General features: G+C 33.1%; 5 protein-coding genes and 1 long non-coding RNA gene across 9 annotated transcripts; 1 reads left to right on the plus strand and 5 right to left on the minus strand.

Annotated features, from left to right (window-relative positions):
* Positions 1 to 205: 205 nt before the first annotated feature.
* LOC9298929 lies at positions 206 to 2,566 on the minus strand. The gene is made up of 4 exons (XR_002330397.1): positions 2,254 to 2,566; positions 1,907 to 2,011; positions 582 to 870; positions 206 to 468 (listed from the first exon to the last, which is right to left on the minus strand). It is a non-coding gene; the product is annotated as an uncharacterized LOC9298929 (long non-coding RNA).
* A 3,903-nt stretch (positions 2,567 to 6,469) lies between these two features.
* LOC9298928 (acidic leucine-rich nuclear phosphoprotein 32 family member B) lies at positions 6,470 to 7,906 on the plus strand. The gene has a single exon (XM_021017510.1). It carries the CDS (start codon positions 6,905 to 6,907, stop codon positions 7,451 to 7,453), a length of 549 nt encoding a protein of 182 aa, XP_020873169.1. The 5' UTR covers positions 6,470 to 6,904; the 3' UTR covers positions 7,454 to 7,906.
* Positions 7,907 to 8,892: 986 nt separating this feature from the next.
* On the minus strand, positions 8,893 to 10,175 carry LOC9298924. The gene is made up of 2 exons (XM_002862803.2): positions 9,597 to 10,175; positions 8,893 to 9,522 (listed from the first exon to the last, which is right to left on the minus strand). Exons 1-2 carry the CDS (start codon positions 10,053 to 10,055, stop codon positions 9,079 to 9,081), a joined length of 903 nt encoding a protein of 300 aa, XP_002862849.2. The 5' UTR covers positions 10,056 to 10,175; the 3' UTR covers positions 8,893 to 9,078.
* A 113-nt stretch (positions 10,176 to 10,288) lies between these two features.
* LOC9298927 (traB domain-containing protein) lies at positions 10,289 to 12,976 on the minus strand. Its single transcript, XM_021017502.1, is given in 9 exon segments — positions 10,289 to 10,608; positions 10,698 to 10,809; positions 11,029 to 11,129; positions 11,218 to 11,331; positions 11,445 to 11,549; positions 11,631 to 11,686; positions 11,831 to 11,942; positions 12,026 to 12,073; positions 12,520 to 12,976. Coding segments are annotated over 9 exon segments (1,131 nt in total). The 5' UTR covers positions 12,880 to 12,976; the 3' UTR covers positions 10,289 to 10,485.
* LOC9298925 (tRNA(His) guanylyltransferase 2) lies at positions 12,894 to 17,590 on the minus strand. 4 transcript variants are annotated; one of them, XM_021017481.1, is made up of 15 exons: positions 17,501 to 17,590; positions 17,263 to 17,407; positions 16,914 to 17,045; positions 16,788 to 16,832; positions 16,517 to 16,686; positions 16,292 to 16,377; positions 16,018 to 16,125; positions 15,424 to 15,680; positions 14,932 to 15,063; positions 14,816 to 14,860; positions 14,525 to 14,694; positions 14,322 to 14,407; positions 14,125 to 14,232; positions 13,822 to 13,963; positions 12,894 to 12,933 (listed from the first exon to the last, which is right to left on the minus strand). In XM_021017481.1, the coding sequence occupies exons 2-14, from the start codon at positions 17,364 to 17,366 to the stop codon at positions 13,829 to 13,831; spliced, it is 1,578 nt and encodes a 525-aa protein (XP_020873140.1). In that variant the 5' UTR covers positions 17,367 to 17,407; positions 17,501 to 17,590; the 3' UTR covers positions 12,894 to 12,933; positions 13,822 to 13,828. The 4 variants fall into 4 exon arrangements, with proteins under 4 accessions (XP_020873140.1, XP_020873132.1, XP_020873145.1 ...); XM_021017473.1 differs by lacking the exon at positions 12,894 to 12,933 and adding an exon at positions 12,964 to 13,653; XM_021017486.1 differs by lacking the exon at positions 12,894 to 12,933 and having other exon boundaries at positions 13,706 to 13,957.
* Positions 17,591 to 17,735: 145 nt separating this feature from the next.
* On the minus strand, positions 17,736 to 18,488 carry LOC9298926 (zinc finger protein HD1). Its single transcript, XM_002862806.2, has 3 exons — positions 18,279 to 18,488; positions 18,055 to 18,200; positions 17,736 to 17,989 (listed from the first exon to the last, which is right to left on the minus strand). The coding sequence occupies exons 1-3, from the start codon at positions 18,486 to 18,488 to the stop codon at positions 17,869 to 17,871; spliced, it is 477 nt and encodes a 158-aa protein (XP_002862852.2). The 3' UTR covers positions 17,736 to 17,868.
* Positions 18,489 to 18,511: the final 23 nt, after the last annotated feature.

An 18,511-nucleotide genomic window follows, 5' to 3' on the forward strand; every position in this document is an offset into this window, starting at 1 on the left:
AATCTTTGGATATGGAAGCAACAAAGAGAATCAACTTTTTGGTTTTCAAGTGAATACAGAATAGAATTAATAAACGAATGCTGTATTAATTGCGTACACTTCACATGTTTCAAAACGTAATTATAATACTCTCTTACGAAAAAAGAAAAAAAAAAACCTAAAATCTAAAAAACTTGATTTCATTCATATCACATTAATCCTATACTACAGTTCAACATATAACATATGTATGTGGAATCATCATACTCTGTACACGTATATACCAAGAATCAAAACCTACTCATATGCCTATATATACATACATTAAATATGTATGAGATTGTGTAAATTTATTACATATATATACATACCTTGCTTTGAGTGCGTTTGTTCTGGAACCAGAACTTGACCTGAACAGGGTCCAATCCCAATTGAACGCTAAGTGCGTTCCTTTGATTGTCATCTGGGTGAGGACACTCTCTGAAGAAACTATATATTCAACAACAAAAAAAAAAAAAAGAGATGTGAATATTATAGAGTAATTTAATTATTGATCTAGCTAGATAGAAGCTAAGTTATTTAAAGAAATGAATAAAATTTACGATTCCAACTCCTGAATCTGAATTTGGCTGTGACGATGGTATCTTTTTTTCTTAGGAGGAGGAGCTTGGTTGTTTCGCAACCCTTCTCCATGATTGCCACTTGAGGTATTCCCACTTTCGAGTTCTTGATCTCCAGAATGATTTCCAGCATTAGTGTTGTCAGCTCCACCATTGTTGTTGCTAACGTTGTTGTTTTCGTTGTTATCACCATCTCCGTTGTTAACCACTGGTACCATGTTTGACTGAGACATTTTTGCTGTTTGTTTTGGTCTTTGGGATTCTGAAAGATCTGAGAGTTGAAAACAATCATGAGTTACTTCACAAATTAGAGAGATATAAAATGATAAGAACTCATAAGATCTAGAAATTAGGGTTTGTGAAAAAGGTTTTGTTTTCCTTTGTTCTTGAGTACAAGAATCAAAAAGGATTTTTTATCCAAGATTGGGATTTTTGCACAGTCAGACACAACAGTACACTCTCTTTCACTAAATTCCAGACAACAAAAAGTTTGCTTTTCGAAGTCAACCCACTTTTTTAACTTTTATCTAGAAGATCTTATAAATAAAAGAGAAACAGACAAAATAAAAAACTAGACAAAGTAATTGAGGATGATAGTTGGAATCAAAAGACCCACCAGTACCGATTAACAAATAAACGCAAACAAAATGAATTTTATATAGACTATTAAATTAACCCCAAAAATATTTTGCAAAGGACATGAATTAATAAAAAAGCCCTAACTTTATGAACTCTCCGAGACTAGTTTAAAAGTCAGAGTATGGGATCTAGGCAAAAAAAAGTTTTTAGATGTTTGTTTTAATTGATTTTTTATTCGAGGGTTTCACAATTTGTAGAGATCTAAATATAGAACAAGGAGGGAATAGAGAGGAAAAGAATACAAAAAGAGAATTGTTGGATTCATTTGCCCAAAACAAATAAAATGACCATATATAAGTAGATCGAAGATATAATTAAATTTATTTTGATTTTAATCAAAACAATATTGTAAAAAATTAATTGATAGATTTAAAATTGGTTTTGTAAAAAAGATCTACCACTCAACATTTATTTTTTCCCTTCAGAAAAATTATCAATTTTTGGATAGAGAAAGAGACACAAAAAAAAACATGGTATATATGAGTCAGAGTACTATATGTATATGTACCGACCAAGCAGCAACTAATAATTGTGTGCGATGTAATAAATTTTCCCACTATTTTGTTATCATCTTTGTATTTTGTTGGATATAAATTATATAATCGGGGATGCATAATTTAGAACATAAACATAAAATACAAAGGATAACGAAGATAATCCAACAGTACCTTTTGAAGTTTTGGCTGTGATAAAATCAGAAAAATCAAATCTTTTTATGTTTATTGTTCCGTTGCTAGCTTGATCTATCACTCCATCTTTGGCTCACTCTTTTTCTACAAACGAAAACAAAAAAAGTTAAACAAAATTCGGTCCCAATAGCAAGATATACAAGAATCAGTTCATCATTTGATGTATATGATAGATACAACAAAGATGGTACTGATAACTCGATACTTTTACCATATAAAAAGGGAATTGTGCAACGAAATTTAATCAAATGAAAAGGGTTGAGATCCATGATATATTTGAGATTAATTAATGAGCAGTGAAAAATAATGAATGGTAGGCATATTACATTGTCGATGAAATATGGGAGTAACTCTTGGATAGTATCGAAAGGAAATAGGTTTTGTCGGGAAACAGCTTATGGTTTTAGGAAGCGGTTTTGAGGTAAGTGAAAGTGCTGAGAGTGCGAGTGAATTTAGGGGTTTATAGACACATATTTATAGGTAGAGAGGGAGACACTTACTTAACCCTACACGCTCGAAGGAGAGAGAGAGAAAGCTACACGTTAAAATGATAAATAATAAAAAAAAAGTGGAGAAGATGCTTCTATCTCTTCATCTATGTGTCATAATACAATTGGTTTTCCAAATACGCTTATGGTATTATTACATAATTTTAACTAAATAAATAAATAAAAAAACTAAATTAAGTTTTCTCCATTAAAAGAGAAATATAATAAAATTTAGACTTAATGCCATTGAAATATTTTTAACCATTTTTGGTATATTTAGCTTTAGTCATTTTTGAAATTCTAATTAGAGAAACAAAGATTTCTATAAAAAAATTATGCTTATATGGTATGAGCCTAGGAGAAATAATGTAAAATTATTTAAATTTTAAGATTTGAATTCATAGTGAAATGGACCATGAATAGTTTAGGAAAGACTAAAATAAAATAAAAACTTTGCAACTTATTATCATAGAAAAAAATTCAAGTATGATTAGTTGTTTTGATAATGATGACAATAAATTAATATTTGAATGTTAGAAGATTCATAATATAATCGATCGATTCAATAACAATATTTATAGATATGAGATGTACGGAATGAATTACAGAAACTACAAAGCGCTTTTATTGACCCTATCGATTGTTTATAAAGATACAAAGGTGAACAAAATAAGAAAGAAAATAAAATATCTATGATAGCATCAGGCCCGGCTCACTCATCGGCAAGACCCGGTGCCATACAAAAAAAAAATTCTATCTTTAATAAAAAAATTTGGATATATTTCATAAACTATTTTGTATTTTATAGCTATTTGGACCTATTGTTTTTGTTTATTAATTTTGGGCTTCAATATTACCTTTTAAAATAGAATTTTGGGACCTTTACATATAGATATTTTATAAAATTTCAGCATAATTAAATAGTTAAATAATAAAAAAACTATTAATTTGGACCTTAAATTTGTTGGACCCAGTGCAAATGCACCAGTTGAACATGCATATAACCGGCCCTGGATAGCATTATTGAATAGATCGATCGTGCATAACAAAAAAAAAAAGCCGGCGGACAAAAAAGAACATAAAGTCGGCGGAACAGTAAAATAAACAAAAAATCCATAGTATTATTATTGACTCGATCGATCGTTAATATTTATTAAATATATTCAAATCTCAATTTATAATAATTGGTAAAATTTATTTAAGTAACTTTAATAGCTAGTCAATGCATTATCCAATATCCTTGAACATAGTTAGTCATTGGTCAATTATTTTTCTATCAATAATGTGTAATATACATGTTTAAATATGGATAGTGACGTAACGAGTGACACTAGATAAAACATAAGAACCAAGGTACAATTTCTAGTCGTCGGTCATACAATTATTTTTACTATTTTACCATCTTAAATAAGTTTGACCAAAAAATTAATCATAATAGTCAAACTTAAAACAAATATTTAAATTTATAATCAAAAATGAAATTTAGTTTATATTTGAAATATCATATCATTCAAATTATTCATACTTTTAAAAATAATTTAACATAATTGGTTCTATTATCTGGTAATCTAAAATTTAACATAATATCATATCATTCAAAACTTCTAGTTCACGATATTTCTCATACTTCAGATACAATATAAGTTTATTATTTAAGTAAAAATCAAATTTAAATCCTAAATTTATATAGACTATTGTGAAAAGTGTGAGCAGCTGGTTGAATATAAAAAATCTCTTTTTTTTGTTTTTATCGAATGTGTCACTAAACCCAACTCGTGAAATAGTGAATTCTGCAAACCAGGTTAAGAAATGAAATGGGTCCAATGGTAACGGAAAGCAAGTTACCTATTTTGACTGCTAAACAGTTTGTGGCCCTAACATTTAACCATTTTGGTTACAGTCAAATTTTGGTTTTGTTTCTTTACACTAATTTCCCTCTATTACACTATAGTCTGTCGTTTGTAGTTTTATCATGCACCTTCACGGAATAAGCATGCTTGCCTGTACACGTTTCATATGTAGACGTTTTTTTGGTTCTTTTTGACGTTTATATGTTTTTACGGTTTCATGTACTCATTGCAATTCCAAATTTCTAGATTTACACCTTTCAATTGTTAACGTCCTTACCCTTTTTAACATATAAATCCAAAAGTAGCTTTTATTAATTATATTTTTTCCCTTATATAATTGTTTATTTAAAATAAATATGACGTAGGCAAACCTGACGTAGGCAAACAGACAAAACATGTAGCAGATTTTGCCGTTACTTTTTCAACTGTTCAAAATGGCTAACTATGATTTGTAGAAATTTTGGATATATTTACAATTTCAACTGTTCCTATGTTACAATATACTAGTTTAGAGAAATTGCTAAAAATATTCCTTTTGGTGTGCCCCTTTTAAAAAAATATCTCTTTTAGATGTCCATTTTCAAAAATGTCCTTTTTTAAATCTGAAATTTTTATAAAGTTTTATTAGGTTTATAAGGTACTTATGGATTGTAACTACTACTTGAAGACTCGATCCAAGTTTATAAGATGTTTTTAAAGGTTTTACAAGTTATTTTAAAGGATTTTTAAGGTTTTTCAAAGGTTTTACAAGATATTTTAAAAGTTTTTAAAGGTATTTAAAATGCATTTATAAGGTATTTATAAAGTATTTATAAGATTTTAGATACATAGAAATGTAGTTTGTGTATGTTTTAATAATATTACATACATATTTGGGTAAATCTTATATTTTTAAGAGCATTTTTTATAAGGTTTTAAAAAGGGTATTTTTAAAAAGTGGCATTGAAAAAGTGGCATTTTTGCAAAAGCCCCTATAGTTTAACCAATTAATTAGTTTTGAGGATTTTGAATAGGTCTCATCCAAAACTCACACTCACTAGCTACAACATAAAATTATATGGCCTCTAATCTAAATTTGCACTCTCATTTTCATTTAGAAAGCATCACTCTTATCATTCTAATTTTATTTTTTGTTAGAAAATATTGTCTAAAAAAATACAAATTATATATATCCAAGCTGCACTAGAATTACTGTAAAACTTTGATTAGAGAATATGTTCAAGTCATCATGTTTAAGACCGAGCATTATATAAATTATTACACTTTGTTAACAATGAATTAATTCAACGGCATACATATTAGTGATCGAACCTTAAACCCACTAGATAGGTAAACCCACTAGATAGAGGTATATCATATCCACTATGTACATTTAATTAAGTATGTTCGAGTAACGAGTGTAATATTGTAATATATACACAGCTTCCTTGTTACATATTGAATATTTGATGGCTTAAGTTAAAACAACCGGGGTAACCAATAATAGATATTGAAATTTAATTAATGGCAAAAAATGATTATCTCTTAATTAACATCATGAGGGTAAAGACCCAAGACGAAGCTTAAAAATCGCCGGTTCGAATGACGCTTGGGACAAAACTAATATTACATGCTGTAGTTTCGGACCTGAGAATTACGGGCTTCTACCCAGAATCTCATGATATTAAAAAAAAAAAAAAAAAAACATCATGAGCGTAGGTCTTAATAAGCCCCCTGGCATCAAAGGTGAATAAAAGCCTCTAATAAATATGGAGAAGAGTCCATTAATAATAAGCCCAAGTCATAAACTCATCGCGACTTTGTTAATGTGGAAGGCGCAACAGTGTGCTGGAGTATCATTTACAAATATAGTAGAAACGATCAATGGTTGTTAGACAAAATTTTATAAGTATATTTTTCTGTTTGTTTGGATAAATTTGTTACGTGGATTACATACAAAAACCAGAGTGATTACCCTAATTATGTTTCTTTTTAGTAAAATCTTTAGATATACAGTAATTAGAAGTAGAAGAACTTTATATAACTACAAGAAAACATAGCATATTCTGATGACCATTCCCGAAGAAAAAACGTAGTCGAAAATTTTCCGACGAGTTTCCGACCACATTCCAAAGAATCTTCAGATTGGAAATTCGTCGGAAAGATATGGTCATTTCCGACGACAACAAATTAGTCGGAAATGCATCGAAAAAATCGGTATGATTTAATCATCATATATATAGTTCCTTAATTTTGTCTTGTTTGTGTTAATTAGTTCCCTAAACTTGAGGAGGGGATTTTGTGGATGAATCCTACTTAGTCAAACTCACATGTATTAAAAAAAAAACATGTAAAACAATCTTGTTGCAAGATATCCGCAACAAAATTGAGATAAAACAAGATAATAATTTCCATAAAATCAAACACGATATCTGATATTTGATATTGAATTGAAATGAAAAGGGCATGCTTTGTGTTTGGTTAGTTCATGTTTTTATACATAGCAAGATCTTAAAACCAAAAAACCATTGCCAAAACAAAGAAAATAACCAAAAACGAAAAACTAAATAAAATAAAAGAAACAATAGAAACAATAAAAGATATGAATATTTGTCTCAACAATCAAAATCATAAGATTTGGTGGAGAGAGATATTAAACAATGAAAGTGAGTGTGGAGATAATAACGGGGACGTTTATTGATGCGGACGTGAGTGAAGATACGACGGTCAAAGAACTGAAGGAGAAGATCGCGGCGGAGGTGAAATCACCGGTGACTCGTTTGATACTTGTCATCGGAGATGAAGAGACGAGAAGGATGGTGATGGAGGATGAAGATGACATGATGCTGAGAGATTTAGGAGTGGGAGAAGATTCTCATATGTATTTGTTCTTTAAGCATCCTGATTTGGTTTCTGAGGAAGAGGAATCTAAAGGAGGAGGAGAAGATGATGATGATCCTATGGAGGAGGTTTCGTCGGAAGCAGAGAGTCCAAGAGGAAACGAAGAAGAAGACGAAAAGCCAAAAATAGACGGGGAAGAGAAGGATCAAGCGATGAAGGATGAAGAAGAAGATAGCGATGAGAAAGTTGAAGAAGATGAAGAAGCGAAGCAGAATGAGAAGGATGGTGAAGCAAAGGATAATGGTGATGATGATGTCAAAGAGGAACCAAGAGAGGGTGAAGAAGGAGATAATAAAGAGGAAATCTAGGGTTTCTTGATTTGATATGAGATTTGTTTTAACAATTCCATTTTTATTGTTTTGCATTTGTGATTATCTTGTTATATTGTTTCTTGGTATACAAGTAAACAACTAAACATTGTTTTAGGTGTCTTACCAGCATAATAAAAAATTGATTTTGTTCTGTTTAGTTTCTTTTGTTTATTCTCCGTCTTCTCTGTAGAAAAAACAGATCAAAAGTTTCTCTATGGGACAGTGGTTGGTTCTCAAATCTAGTTGGCCATTTCAGGCTAGAGAATCCAGTTAACCGGAAAATTCGACTGGTCAAAAGATGAAGATAATACATTACCAAACATTACATTAGTAAAGCTCTTAATAGAGTTTAAATATCCGGCGACTTTCTTGTATACCTAAAACATCGATGGTAACATCTTGAAGTTGTAGAGTCCACCTACTCGCTAGTCGCACTATTTAAAACTCATTCATTTGTTAATAAATTAAAAAAATTTATTATCTATATTCATTAATGAAAAACTATTTACATTCTAGATAATACATTACGAAACATTATAATCGTAAAGTTTTTAATCGAGTTTTAAATATCAGATAACTTTCTTGAAGACTTAAAATATTGATTGTAACATCTTAAAAGTTGTAGGGTCCATTTACCCCGCTAGTCGCACTATTTAAAACTCATTTTTGTTAATAAATTAAAAACATGATTATCTACATTTTTAACGAAAAAGAGATTTATATTCAAGATAGTACATTACCATACATTAACGTTAATAAAAAATTTAATCGAGTTTTAAATATTCGACGATTTGCTCGTTCCAAAAAATCGATGGTAACATCTTAAAAGTGTAGGGTTCACCTACTCTGCTAGTCGCACTATCATTTATTTGTTAACTAATTGAAAATATTACTATAATCATTAACGAGACTCTTATCTATATGGGAGGAATTTCAAAAATGCTCATTCAACAAGAGATTAGATTAGTAAATGTTTAATTGAACAAATCAAATGTAAGTTGTAGGGACCACTCACTCCGCTAGTCGTAATATCAGTTAATTATAACTAGGTATGACCAGCCCCGGCTCAGATGGGTAGGGCGGAAGTGCGACGGCCCGGGGCTTTTTTTTTTATAAAAAAATTTACATATAAAAAAGGCCCAAATATTTTTTAAAAATATTATTAATATGAGAATTATATTTTAAGAGGCCTAATTATTTATAAGAAAATGTATAAAAAGGCCCGAAATTTTTAAAATAACAATTTTTACTATAAAAACTCCGCAAAATTTTTAAAAATTAAGTAAATTTTCTTTTTGTATATAATAATAGGCCAAAAAAATTTTTTTTGCCCTAAGGCTCTCAAATATATTGAGCCGGGGCTGGGTATGACACGGGTAAATTTTAGGATATATAACGATTTTAAAATAAAACATCGAATTCTGAAATGTCAACACTTAATTTTTTAGCAATAAAATATCGAAAACACTAACAAAAATTACTAACATCAACTACTACACTACATATTTTTGTTTAACAATATTAAAATAATATATATTCCATCAATGTTTAAGAATGCATAATCCAATTAAGCACTATATGCGTTATTAAGAGGGACTTATTCGAATAAGAAGCTCAAAATCTCAGTAACCTTCACGACTAATAGACCCTTTAAACACAAAAAGAGTGTCACAATTTTCAACACCATGCCACCGAAGACTACAATTCTCTCGCATAATCCGTTGCTTGTGTACGAATATATACTCGTCTCGTGGCAACGTCTTGTTAGCTTGTAACCCTTCTCTCATCTCCGAGATGGTGCAAGTGTCCTTAATCTCCACAGGAATCCTCGCACCGTTGAATAAACTCGATGACGTCTGCACCAAGAAACAGAGTTTCCTCACCGGAGCAACGTCTTTGGCTCGGTTGATCGACTTGAGAAACACCACAATCTCTGAGAATTCACTGATTCCATATTCGTTTAGGTTTCGATAATCATCAGCTAGCTCAATCCCGGAATAGTATAACTGCATTCGCTTTATCGGTGTGTTCTCCACAATGTGAATCTTGTCCTTCAAGCTACTTACCTGCAAAACATTAGTACCTTTTTAATCAAGAAAACTCAAAAACTGTAAATGAGAGGTAAACATGTTGCTATTACCGTTTCGGTTCTGTCTACTTCAACGGTGAACTGTTTTGAAGGGAACTTGACGGTGACGTGGATTTTTCTAATGGCCGGGTTGATAAAAGACGGTGCGGTGAAAAGGGGAGTCACGGTGAGGTCGATTCTGGTGCCGTGAGAGATGATTGGGTAATCTTCGATGTCAAGACCGTCGATGAGTTCCCAACAAGAGACAAAGAGAGTTAAAGAAGATGCTGGGATCTGAAGAAACTGTCCTAAACGTTTCTTGACCTCCAACACAGATTCTTGTTCGCTGATTTCCATGGTGAATTCTTGTGTGTATGAAACAATTGTCACTATCATATTATCAGAGAGTAAAAAATGTATGTTATGGAGAAAAGGGACTAGGGTTCCACAATGCGTAATGTCTAATATATAATAAACACACATATATATACAGTGGAGAATGCAAGTTGTTGAAATGCATAAGTTATTCATGATAATATTCTGATGGTTAGTTGGGTCTTGTTTCTGTGTGTGTGTCTGTTATAACTTATAGAACTATGGTTCTCGTCGTGATTGTAACTGAATTTGGCATGATATTCGATTGTGTAGTTTAGCATTTATAGCGAAAAATAATGGAAAATGAAAATAAAATAATTGATATAGCTGTAAAGTCAAAAACTTAAGGTTGGATACATGGAATAAAAATGATTCAAAGCAATTCGAGATGGTTTTTAAAAAAAAATGGAATTAGTAGTTGAGTTGAAACATAATAGTTCTTACGAAATTATTCATCCTAAAACCAAAAATAAATAAGATCATGACAGCATAAGTTTGTAACGGTTATTGAAGTTTATGTCATCATCTGTTATATCGCCTACGCTTTATTCTCCTCATGAGAAACTCACTCCACCTTGAGATTAATTTACTTAGCAAGATACATGCCGGAAACTATGGCTGTCCCGGCGACTACAACCACCAGATATTTCAGAATATTCTTTACAGTAAAAATCGATTCATTTGTCGGTAACTCCAATAGTTCCTTTATCTGCAATACCATTACCACAATAATGGTGACCAAATTAGTTCTGTTTATTGTGTTGTTTTTAACCAAATGTGTATAATGAGGTTACTAACGTTTATAGGTTGGTTCCAATTCTTCTTGATCCCTTGAAGATGCCCTCTACCGACAACTGCCACGACTGAACTATGCTCACTTGCAAGTCTCAACAATAGATATGCCATGTACCTGAGATATAATGCAAATAGATCAGACAAAAATCTGGATACCAAACTGTTGACCTCTCGATGTTTTATGATTAGCTAATTAAGAGCTTAAAGGAAAGAAGAGCTTGAAAGCCAAATTTGATACAACTATTACTGATAATACAAGTTCACTTTTCTAAGCAAAGAGGAAGTGGTCGATTAATCTTATAAACTCTATATTAGAGAAGATTAAAGTACTAACTTATCTCGCTCATGCACAAGTGTCTCCATGAGAGATGGAAATTCCTTGCTCATTTCTTGAATCATCATTGTCAGCATATCAGCATCGCTCATGTCTTTCAGCTAAAGCCATCCAATTTTATCATCACTCAATATTTACTCTGACTGAATCACAAAAATGGGACAAAAAAAAGGAAGAACAGATTTTTACCATCTTCTCAAGTTCCTTGGGCTTCGGCAGAAAGACAGCTTGAGACACTATGCTGTACACTAGTTTTATTTTGTGCCATAGAGGCATTTTACCCCATGTTCTCTGTAGCGTGATCTGCTTCGACAAATATGAAAGAAACTGAATACTCACTAAACACAATTTAAAAACAGAGATGCAATTCATAACATTCCTATAATAAAGGTTTGAACTATGAACACCAAAGTCACCTGTACTGGACGATCGCCAGGAAACACTGCACCACCATATTTGTTTGCCTCTTCAAATGCCACACGAAATTCAGCACCAGGAAAAACCTCAAGCTTCTTGGCGGCCTACACATAAGAAAATGATGTAAATTATTAGTCTGGAAATTTAAGCTACCATCAAAGTAGATCTGGACCACGGAAGCATGCCTTTGCAAGAATATATCCGTGAAGTATTTCAAATAGATTGTGGTTCTTCTTCCACACTGTCTATCATTTCCATCAAAGTTGTGTCCCTCGGGGGAAACCACAACATGGCATCTTTCAAGAATAAACAAAAAAAATGGATAGAAGAGATAGATTCATTATAAGTTATGTCTGTAGAGTCTACAGTGTAGACGACCATAAACTGCTAAGAAATAAACTGAATTGGACATGTTTTAAGAATTATGTAGAAGAAACCTTCAGAGTCTGAGGTGTGAGAATAGACAATCGACTTGTACACAACTCCACAAAGACAGCCTGCAAGCATCAGCCAAGTATTGAGTAAAATAACACATGAGGATATAACACTTTAGTCCTCAATGAACTGTTAGGAGCAGAACCTGCGGTTTCAAGGATCTGATTACAGTTTCAACTTCTCGACATGATTCCTACAAAGCAAATGAAAATATGAAAAAACAAGTTTATGAATGCTAATATATTATAGTCCAATCAAGGGGAAAAAAGTGGATTGACATGTTTCCATCCTATACTAAAGTCTAGGGAAAGAATTTCAAACAAGGAGGCTGTGACAGATGGAAAATGAAGACAGAGGTCTGATCCTATGGATTCTGCAACCGAAGCTGAAACCGTGAAACAAATCTCAAGTATCTAAACCCTATCTTCCTTAATTTCACAATGTTCCTGCTGCATTGCCATTTTCTGTAACTCAATTGACATAAACCGGCAAACACTATACCCCTAATGCACAATGGCTACCTAATCTTTGATGAATTTCTTCATTTTCAAAATCCTTCATCACTATCCAACATTTCAACAAATCAAAAAATCCAGTCACCAATTTTCAAAATTCCTGATTATGGAAAAACGAGGATACCTGTGATACATGAGCAGTGCCAACCAAGTAAACATCACAAGATCCACCTTCAACTGTGGACTCACACGTTAGAACCATAACGCTTTTCGCAAATTCCTCAGGCAGCTCCAACTTCTCCGTCCTCGTCTCAAACGCACACTCAACATAATCCGCTACACCACAGATATCATCATCACCACTTTCACCGATCGAATCGTCACCAGTAATCACTGAACTAGCGTTGCTATCTACTTCCTCCCTGAGAAGCTCCTCCTTCTCCACATTCACTATGCTTTCGCTTAACAAAAAATCTCTGGAAGGTTTTGGGTCATCGATGTGGACAAATTCCTCTCCAGATTGAACCTCCGGCTTCAGCTCCATTTCACGATAGTGATCGAGGAGGAGTGAGTGGCGGAATTGGTAAATTCGAAGATTCTAACGGACGGCGAATGTAGTGTGGAACGGGAGGGAGAGAGAGAGAGAGAGAGAGAGAGAGAGAGAGAGAGAGAGAGAGAGAGAGAGAGAAACGTTACGAGCTAAGCCAAAGGTATAACAATGGCACTATGGCAGAATCGTCTGATCGTCGACGGAGGTAACGCTTATTTTTATTTAATTAATTTAAAATGGTGAAAAAGGAACGAAATAAATCAAATATTAATTGTATATTTCAAAAGTTTCTTAATAATTAAAATCTCTTTGATTCTGCTACTAATTATGGCTGTAATTTACCAACTTTCTTTAAATGAATAGAGAAAATCTACCTAGGTGTTATAAATACAAATTAACTAAAAAAAAAGAGGATAATTAATTAAAATATTGTTGTACTTGGAATGAGATTTTAATCATTCACTAGGCAAGAACCCAATCTCTCATTTTGGGTCAAAGTTTTCATTAAGGTGCCAGAATTCAAAGAATATTTTGAGGTTTATGGGTCAAAGTCTACACAAGAAGAAGCAGTATCATCATATCCAAATATTTGGTATGCAAATTCACGAACTTACCTTAATTGGACGGATATCAGTCAAAAATTTTTGAAGAGATTTTATTTACCCCTTTTATCATTTTAGTCAATCTATTTTGACGAATCTTACTTTACCAAAAAAAAAAGAAAAGCACTAAATATTTCTCCTCCTTACCAGTCAAAAGGAAAATTAACTGCCAAATTAAAATAAGTTAAAATTTTAAATAATGGAAAAAAAATAGTGAAAGTAGAAAAATAAACCATCCGGTTCAATTTTTTTGTAATTCATTAATTCAGTTCTGGTTTATCAAAATAAGAGCTCATTCGGTTATCGTTTTGGATTTTTTGGTAGCAATGAATACCTTTGTGTTAGGAGCAGCTAAGAATGTGAGGATGTTGTTGCCAGAAACATTGGTCGATAATGTTAGAGTAGTCTACAACCACTTCTGCTTCCACTTGCTTTCCTGAAACTTCTCCATTCTCCTCTGCAACACCTTCCTGCGTCTAAATGTAAAAATTAATTCACACCACTTGTTTAATTCACAAGAATACCTCAAAACTGACAAAAGAGAGAAGGACCCTTCTTTTCTTCACTATAATAAGAAACTGCTATGAAAGTAGATTTGAAATTAAGTTATACTGATTATTGATGATATAAGTAGCACCTTTAGGCGGAAAACGGAAGACCCCAGGCGGAAGATTACAGGTAATGAATTGTACTCAATTCCAAATTGCTGGATAAGTAACTCGTTTTTTTCTCGTGTTTGGGTACCCTGAAACAGAGCCAAATGTAAGTGACAAGCCATTTAGTCAATGAACTAAGAGCGAGCATTGGCTATTCGAGAAAGACATAACAAAGCACCTTTAAGTAATCTTGGGCTTGAGTTTTGCTTTTTCCAGACTTAACAAGCATCCAAAAACATGTATTGTACTGATTATTGATGTGGCCTGCAAGACAAAACAAAGTTGTTAAACAGGAGCATCCAACTCAAACTACGAGACTATTTGATATCAAGTAACTATCTCACAAGACAAGTGAACCATTTATAAGACAACAATACTCACAGTCGACTTGTCTCCAAGCTAGATAATCCAGGAGAATATCTGATGTTGGATAGCAAACAGCTCGTCCATCGAATGATGGAGGGTACTTCAAATTTTTGTGAGGGAAGAAATCTCCCCATCTCATCACGTACGTCGATGTGAAGAAGGATACAATTGCAGATATTATCTTACTGTAACAAGATATTTGAAATTAAGTTATAAACAGTGCAAAAGAATAAGAAAAACCCTAGGAAACACGAATACATTTATCCTGCAACAAGAAAACTTAAGGGCATAGAAAATTAGTTTGACCTGGACTGTCTTTTGTAAAGCTCAGATTTATTCTTAAGAACAAAGCTGCAAACCAAAGGTGAAGTCGGTTAATATCTAGAAATGTAAAGTTGATAAAGGGACTGAGAGTTACACACCTGTACTCATCACTAACGCCGTAGGCAAAGGCAATATCCTGAAACTCTTCAAGAACAGCCACTGCACATGAATTCATAAGTTTCAGAGCTTGCTCATCATTTGGCTTCTCAAATTCATGAACTTCAGAAAATCTATCAAAATCCAAGCAAGCTCTATGAGTTTCACTTACAACAGAACAATAGTAATCATTCAAGCAATAGGAAGGCGTTTGTTTTCCAAAGCTGTCAACTACTGTTCTTATATTTTTATAAGTTCCAAAAATTCTACTTCGCTGTTGCCATTGCCTAATAAATAACAATCTAAAGCACTACACATAAGCAACGCAATGTAAGAAACAGGCCGACCATAGCAGTCGGAAGTGTATAAACTCGTAATATAACATTATAGCTGATATAAATCCTAGCAAACATATATTTTTTAACAAGTCTAAGGCTTCCATGCAAGACACATTTCTAACAATAATAATAGACAAAGACTAAAAAGCATATTACCTGTGGAAATGGCAGCCATCAATCCTAACCACAACCCATGTTAAAGGTAATAATCTACTCTCAAACTGAAACGACTTAACATAATCTGGTTCAATTTTGCCAATGTCTTTTGCAAAATGTCCAAGATCTTTATGAAGAGACGAGTGCTCATTCCAAAAGCTTCTTCCAGCAATATTTTCTGAATGCACTAAAGTTTCTCTTCTCCTCAATCGTTTTACAGGATTTCCATTCTCATCATGCTTTACAGTTTCTTCCACCTGAATAAATTCAACAAAAGTATCACGTCTGACCATATAGAGACAAGAGAACATCTGACTTTTACAATTTTAACTAATTAAATTGATTTTGTAACCTGAATATGCAAGATGTAGCGACACAAGACTAAATAAATTTACAATATTTCAGGCATCTGGAATTTACAATGCAAAAACATACATGCACACCAATTAAATCACTAACCAAAAAGAACTTATTGATCCTCATAAAGAGTCAACTTACCAATTGAAAGCTCTAAATGTTTACATACATGCAACAAATCTCAAAGCAAGCATATGAAGGCTATAAATAAAAGCATGAAATAATGAAAAAGACCACCTTTGTCTTAAAAAGGCATGATCCTTGGCGAAACAATACAGGAAGCATTTTATAATTAATACCAAATTGCTGGAAAAGAAGCTCATTTCTCTGTTGTTTCTGTGTATCCTGCAGTTATCAATAGGAAGTAGTGTGATTATACAATAAAATATGATTACAAGGTATGAAACCACGTGAAGGTAAAATAAAGTCTAGTCATAGTGTTAAATATTTTCCCATGGAAAAATCAATGTAGCTTGTCATTGTCACGAAAAAAAAAGCATAGACAACACACCTTCAAAATCTCCTGTGTTTCACTTAAGGTCTTTCCACTTTTTACTAACATCCAAAAACATGTGTCATACTGATTACTGATGTGGCCTGCAACCAAAACAATGGAAGTTGTAAGAAGATCTAGATGGAAACGCGAATAAGTATTAATAGTATCCAGAATGCAGATTATCATGAATTTGTTAAAGGAAAATTTCATAGAACATATATAGATGTTAGAAGGTCTTACAGTCATGTTGTCTCCACGCAAGGTAAGCTTGAAGAACCTCTACTGATGCGCAACTTACAGCTTTTGAAGCGAATGAAGGGGCATATTCTAATTTTCTATGAGGAAAGAACTCTTTCCATTTCGTTACATAGACCGCAGCAAAAAATGAGGCTACCAAAGATAAAACCTTACTGCATATGAAACAGCATAAAAGTTAAAGTAGATGTCAAAATTCAAATCATAGAGAAGAAAACTAAATACAACTCGAGATATCTCCCAAATCCTGAAATACCTGGCTCGTCTCTGGTAGAATCTTGATGTTTTCTTGAATACAAAGCTACATGATATATGAAAACAATAAAGTCTTGTCACAGGTACAAGTCAAAACTAAAACAACTAATCCAAGTGACTATGGTACCTGTACTCGTCACTATATCCATATGCAAAGACTATATCAGGATACTCTTCCAAAACCGCCGATGCACATGAATTCATCAAATTTAGAGCCGTCTCATCATTAGGCTTCTCAAACTTGTGAACTTGGGAAAATCTACAGTTATGATAAGGCAAAAGGATAGTAAGAAACACAAGGAAAGCATTGTCAATCTACAAACACACACATATAGATAGATTCATGAGAACAAATCCTTATCCAATGTTCAAGTTCCAATAAATTCAAAGTAAGTTCCCAAAACAACCTATCAGACTCTATACTCTTCTCGTTCACAATCTACACACCATCACTTGTTGGGTGCGAAGAAATTTACCTCGAAAAATCACGGCCATGGATACGGATAATTATCAGATTGGGAAACATAACTTCGTCTTCCACTTCGAATGACTTCACATACTCGTACTTACTATTCGCCATATTTTCCCGAACAATCGACTTCCTTCGTTTTTTCTTTGATTCTACAATCAATCGGAACAAAAAAAAAACACAGTGAAAACTCAAGACTAAAAAAAAAAGCACAGTGTCGATAGAGTAGAGGTTATGGAGACTACATTTGAAAATTCGCGGCGGATGTGTTGGCGGCGACAGCGGCGGAGGGTGAGGGTTGATAATTAGAGTGTTTTTGTGTCCATCTTGTTAATTTGGGGAGAAATGGAAAAGTCGAAAATAGAAGAAATCAAAGTTCCGGGTTACACTAAAAATAAATGGAGAAATTGAGGGGTTATTTCACAAATTTAGTTATTTAAGTAAATAAGTTATATGTTCCGTGACATTGAAGGTACCATCTGAGACAAAAAGCTTGTCAGCCATAATTTACGAATTTATCACCAAGGTTTCGAAAGTACAAGTAGAAGAAGTTAGACATATACTATAGACATTTGGTCCTAATTTCGGAGGAGAAGTAAAAAATCTAGAACACTCATTGTTGAGCTGGGGGATCATTGCCGATTTCGTCATCCTCTTTCACAAATTTACCTCTTCTTCGTTTTTTCTTCACAGCTGCGTTTGATCGACTTTCATATCGGTGTAGCTTCATGAATCTGCAACAATCCTCAATAATAAGAAGATGAAATCCCCTAACTAGAAAGCTAAACGAAACACTTACTTGCGGCGGCTCTTCTTCTCAAAATATCTCTGTTTTGCTTCCTCTCTGTCTTGACTTCTATCTATGGTCAATGGATGATGTAGATATGGTGGTACAACTGAGTTCACTTGTTCATGTTGGTTTGCTGATGATGATGATGATGATACCTAATGACAAGTGTGATTATATATATCAAACTGTAAGTTTATTGCAAATTTCAGAGGAATACCGAATGTGGATACCACGTCCATGTTTGATATTACGTCTGTAGAAGGGGAAGCTCCAGGGTCAAAAGAGCCTATGTTCAACTGATTTTGATGCCACATAGGTAGATTTGCGCTGAATTGTTGTTGACTAGAATCAGCAGCAACTGAAGAACCACCACTAGGCTCATTGAAACCGATATTAAGAGGTGGCAGTGTGAATAAAGTCTGCAATAACTGGTCCACGTTCATGGAGGCCAATAAAGAATTTACAC

The sequence above is a fragment of the Arabidopsis lyrata genome, assembly GCF_000004255.2.
Source record: "Arabidopsis lyrata subsp. lyrata unplaced genomic scaffold ARALYscaffold_125, whole genome shotgun sequence".
Classification (NCBI taxonomy): domain Eukaryota; kingdom Viridiplantae; phylum Streptophyta; class Magnoliopsida; order Brassicales; family Brassicaceae; genus Arabidopsis; species Arabidopsis lyrata.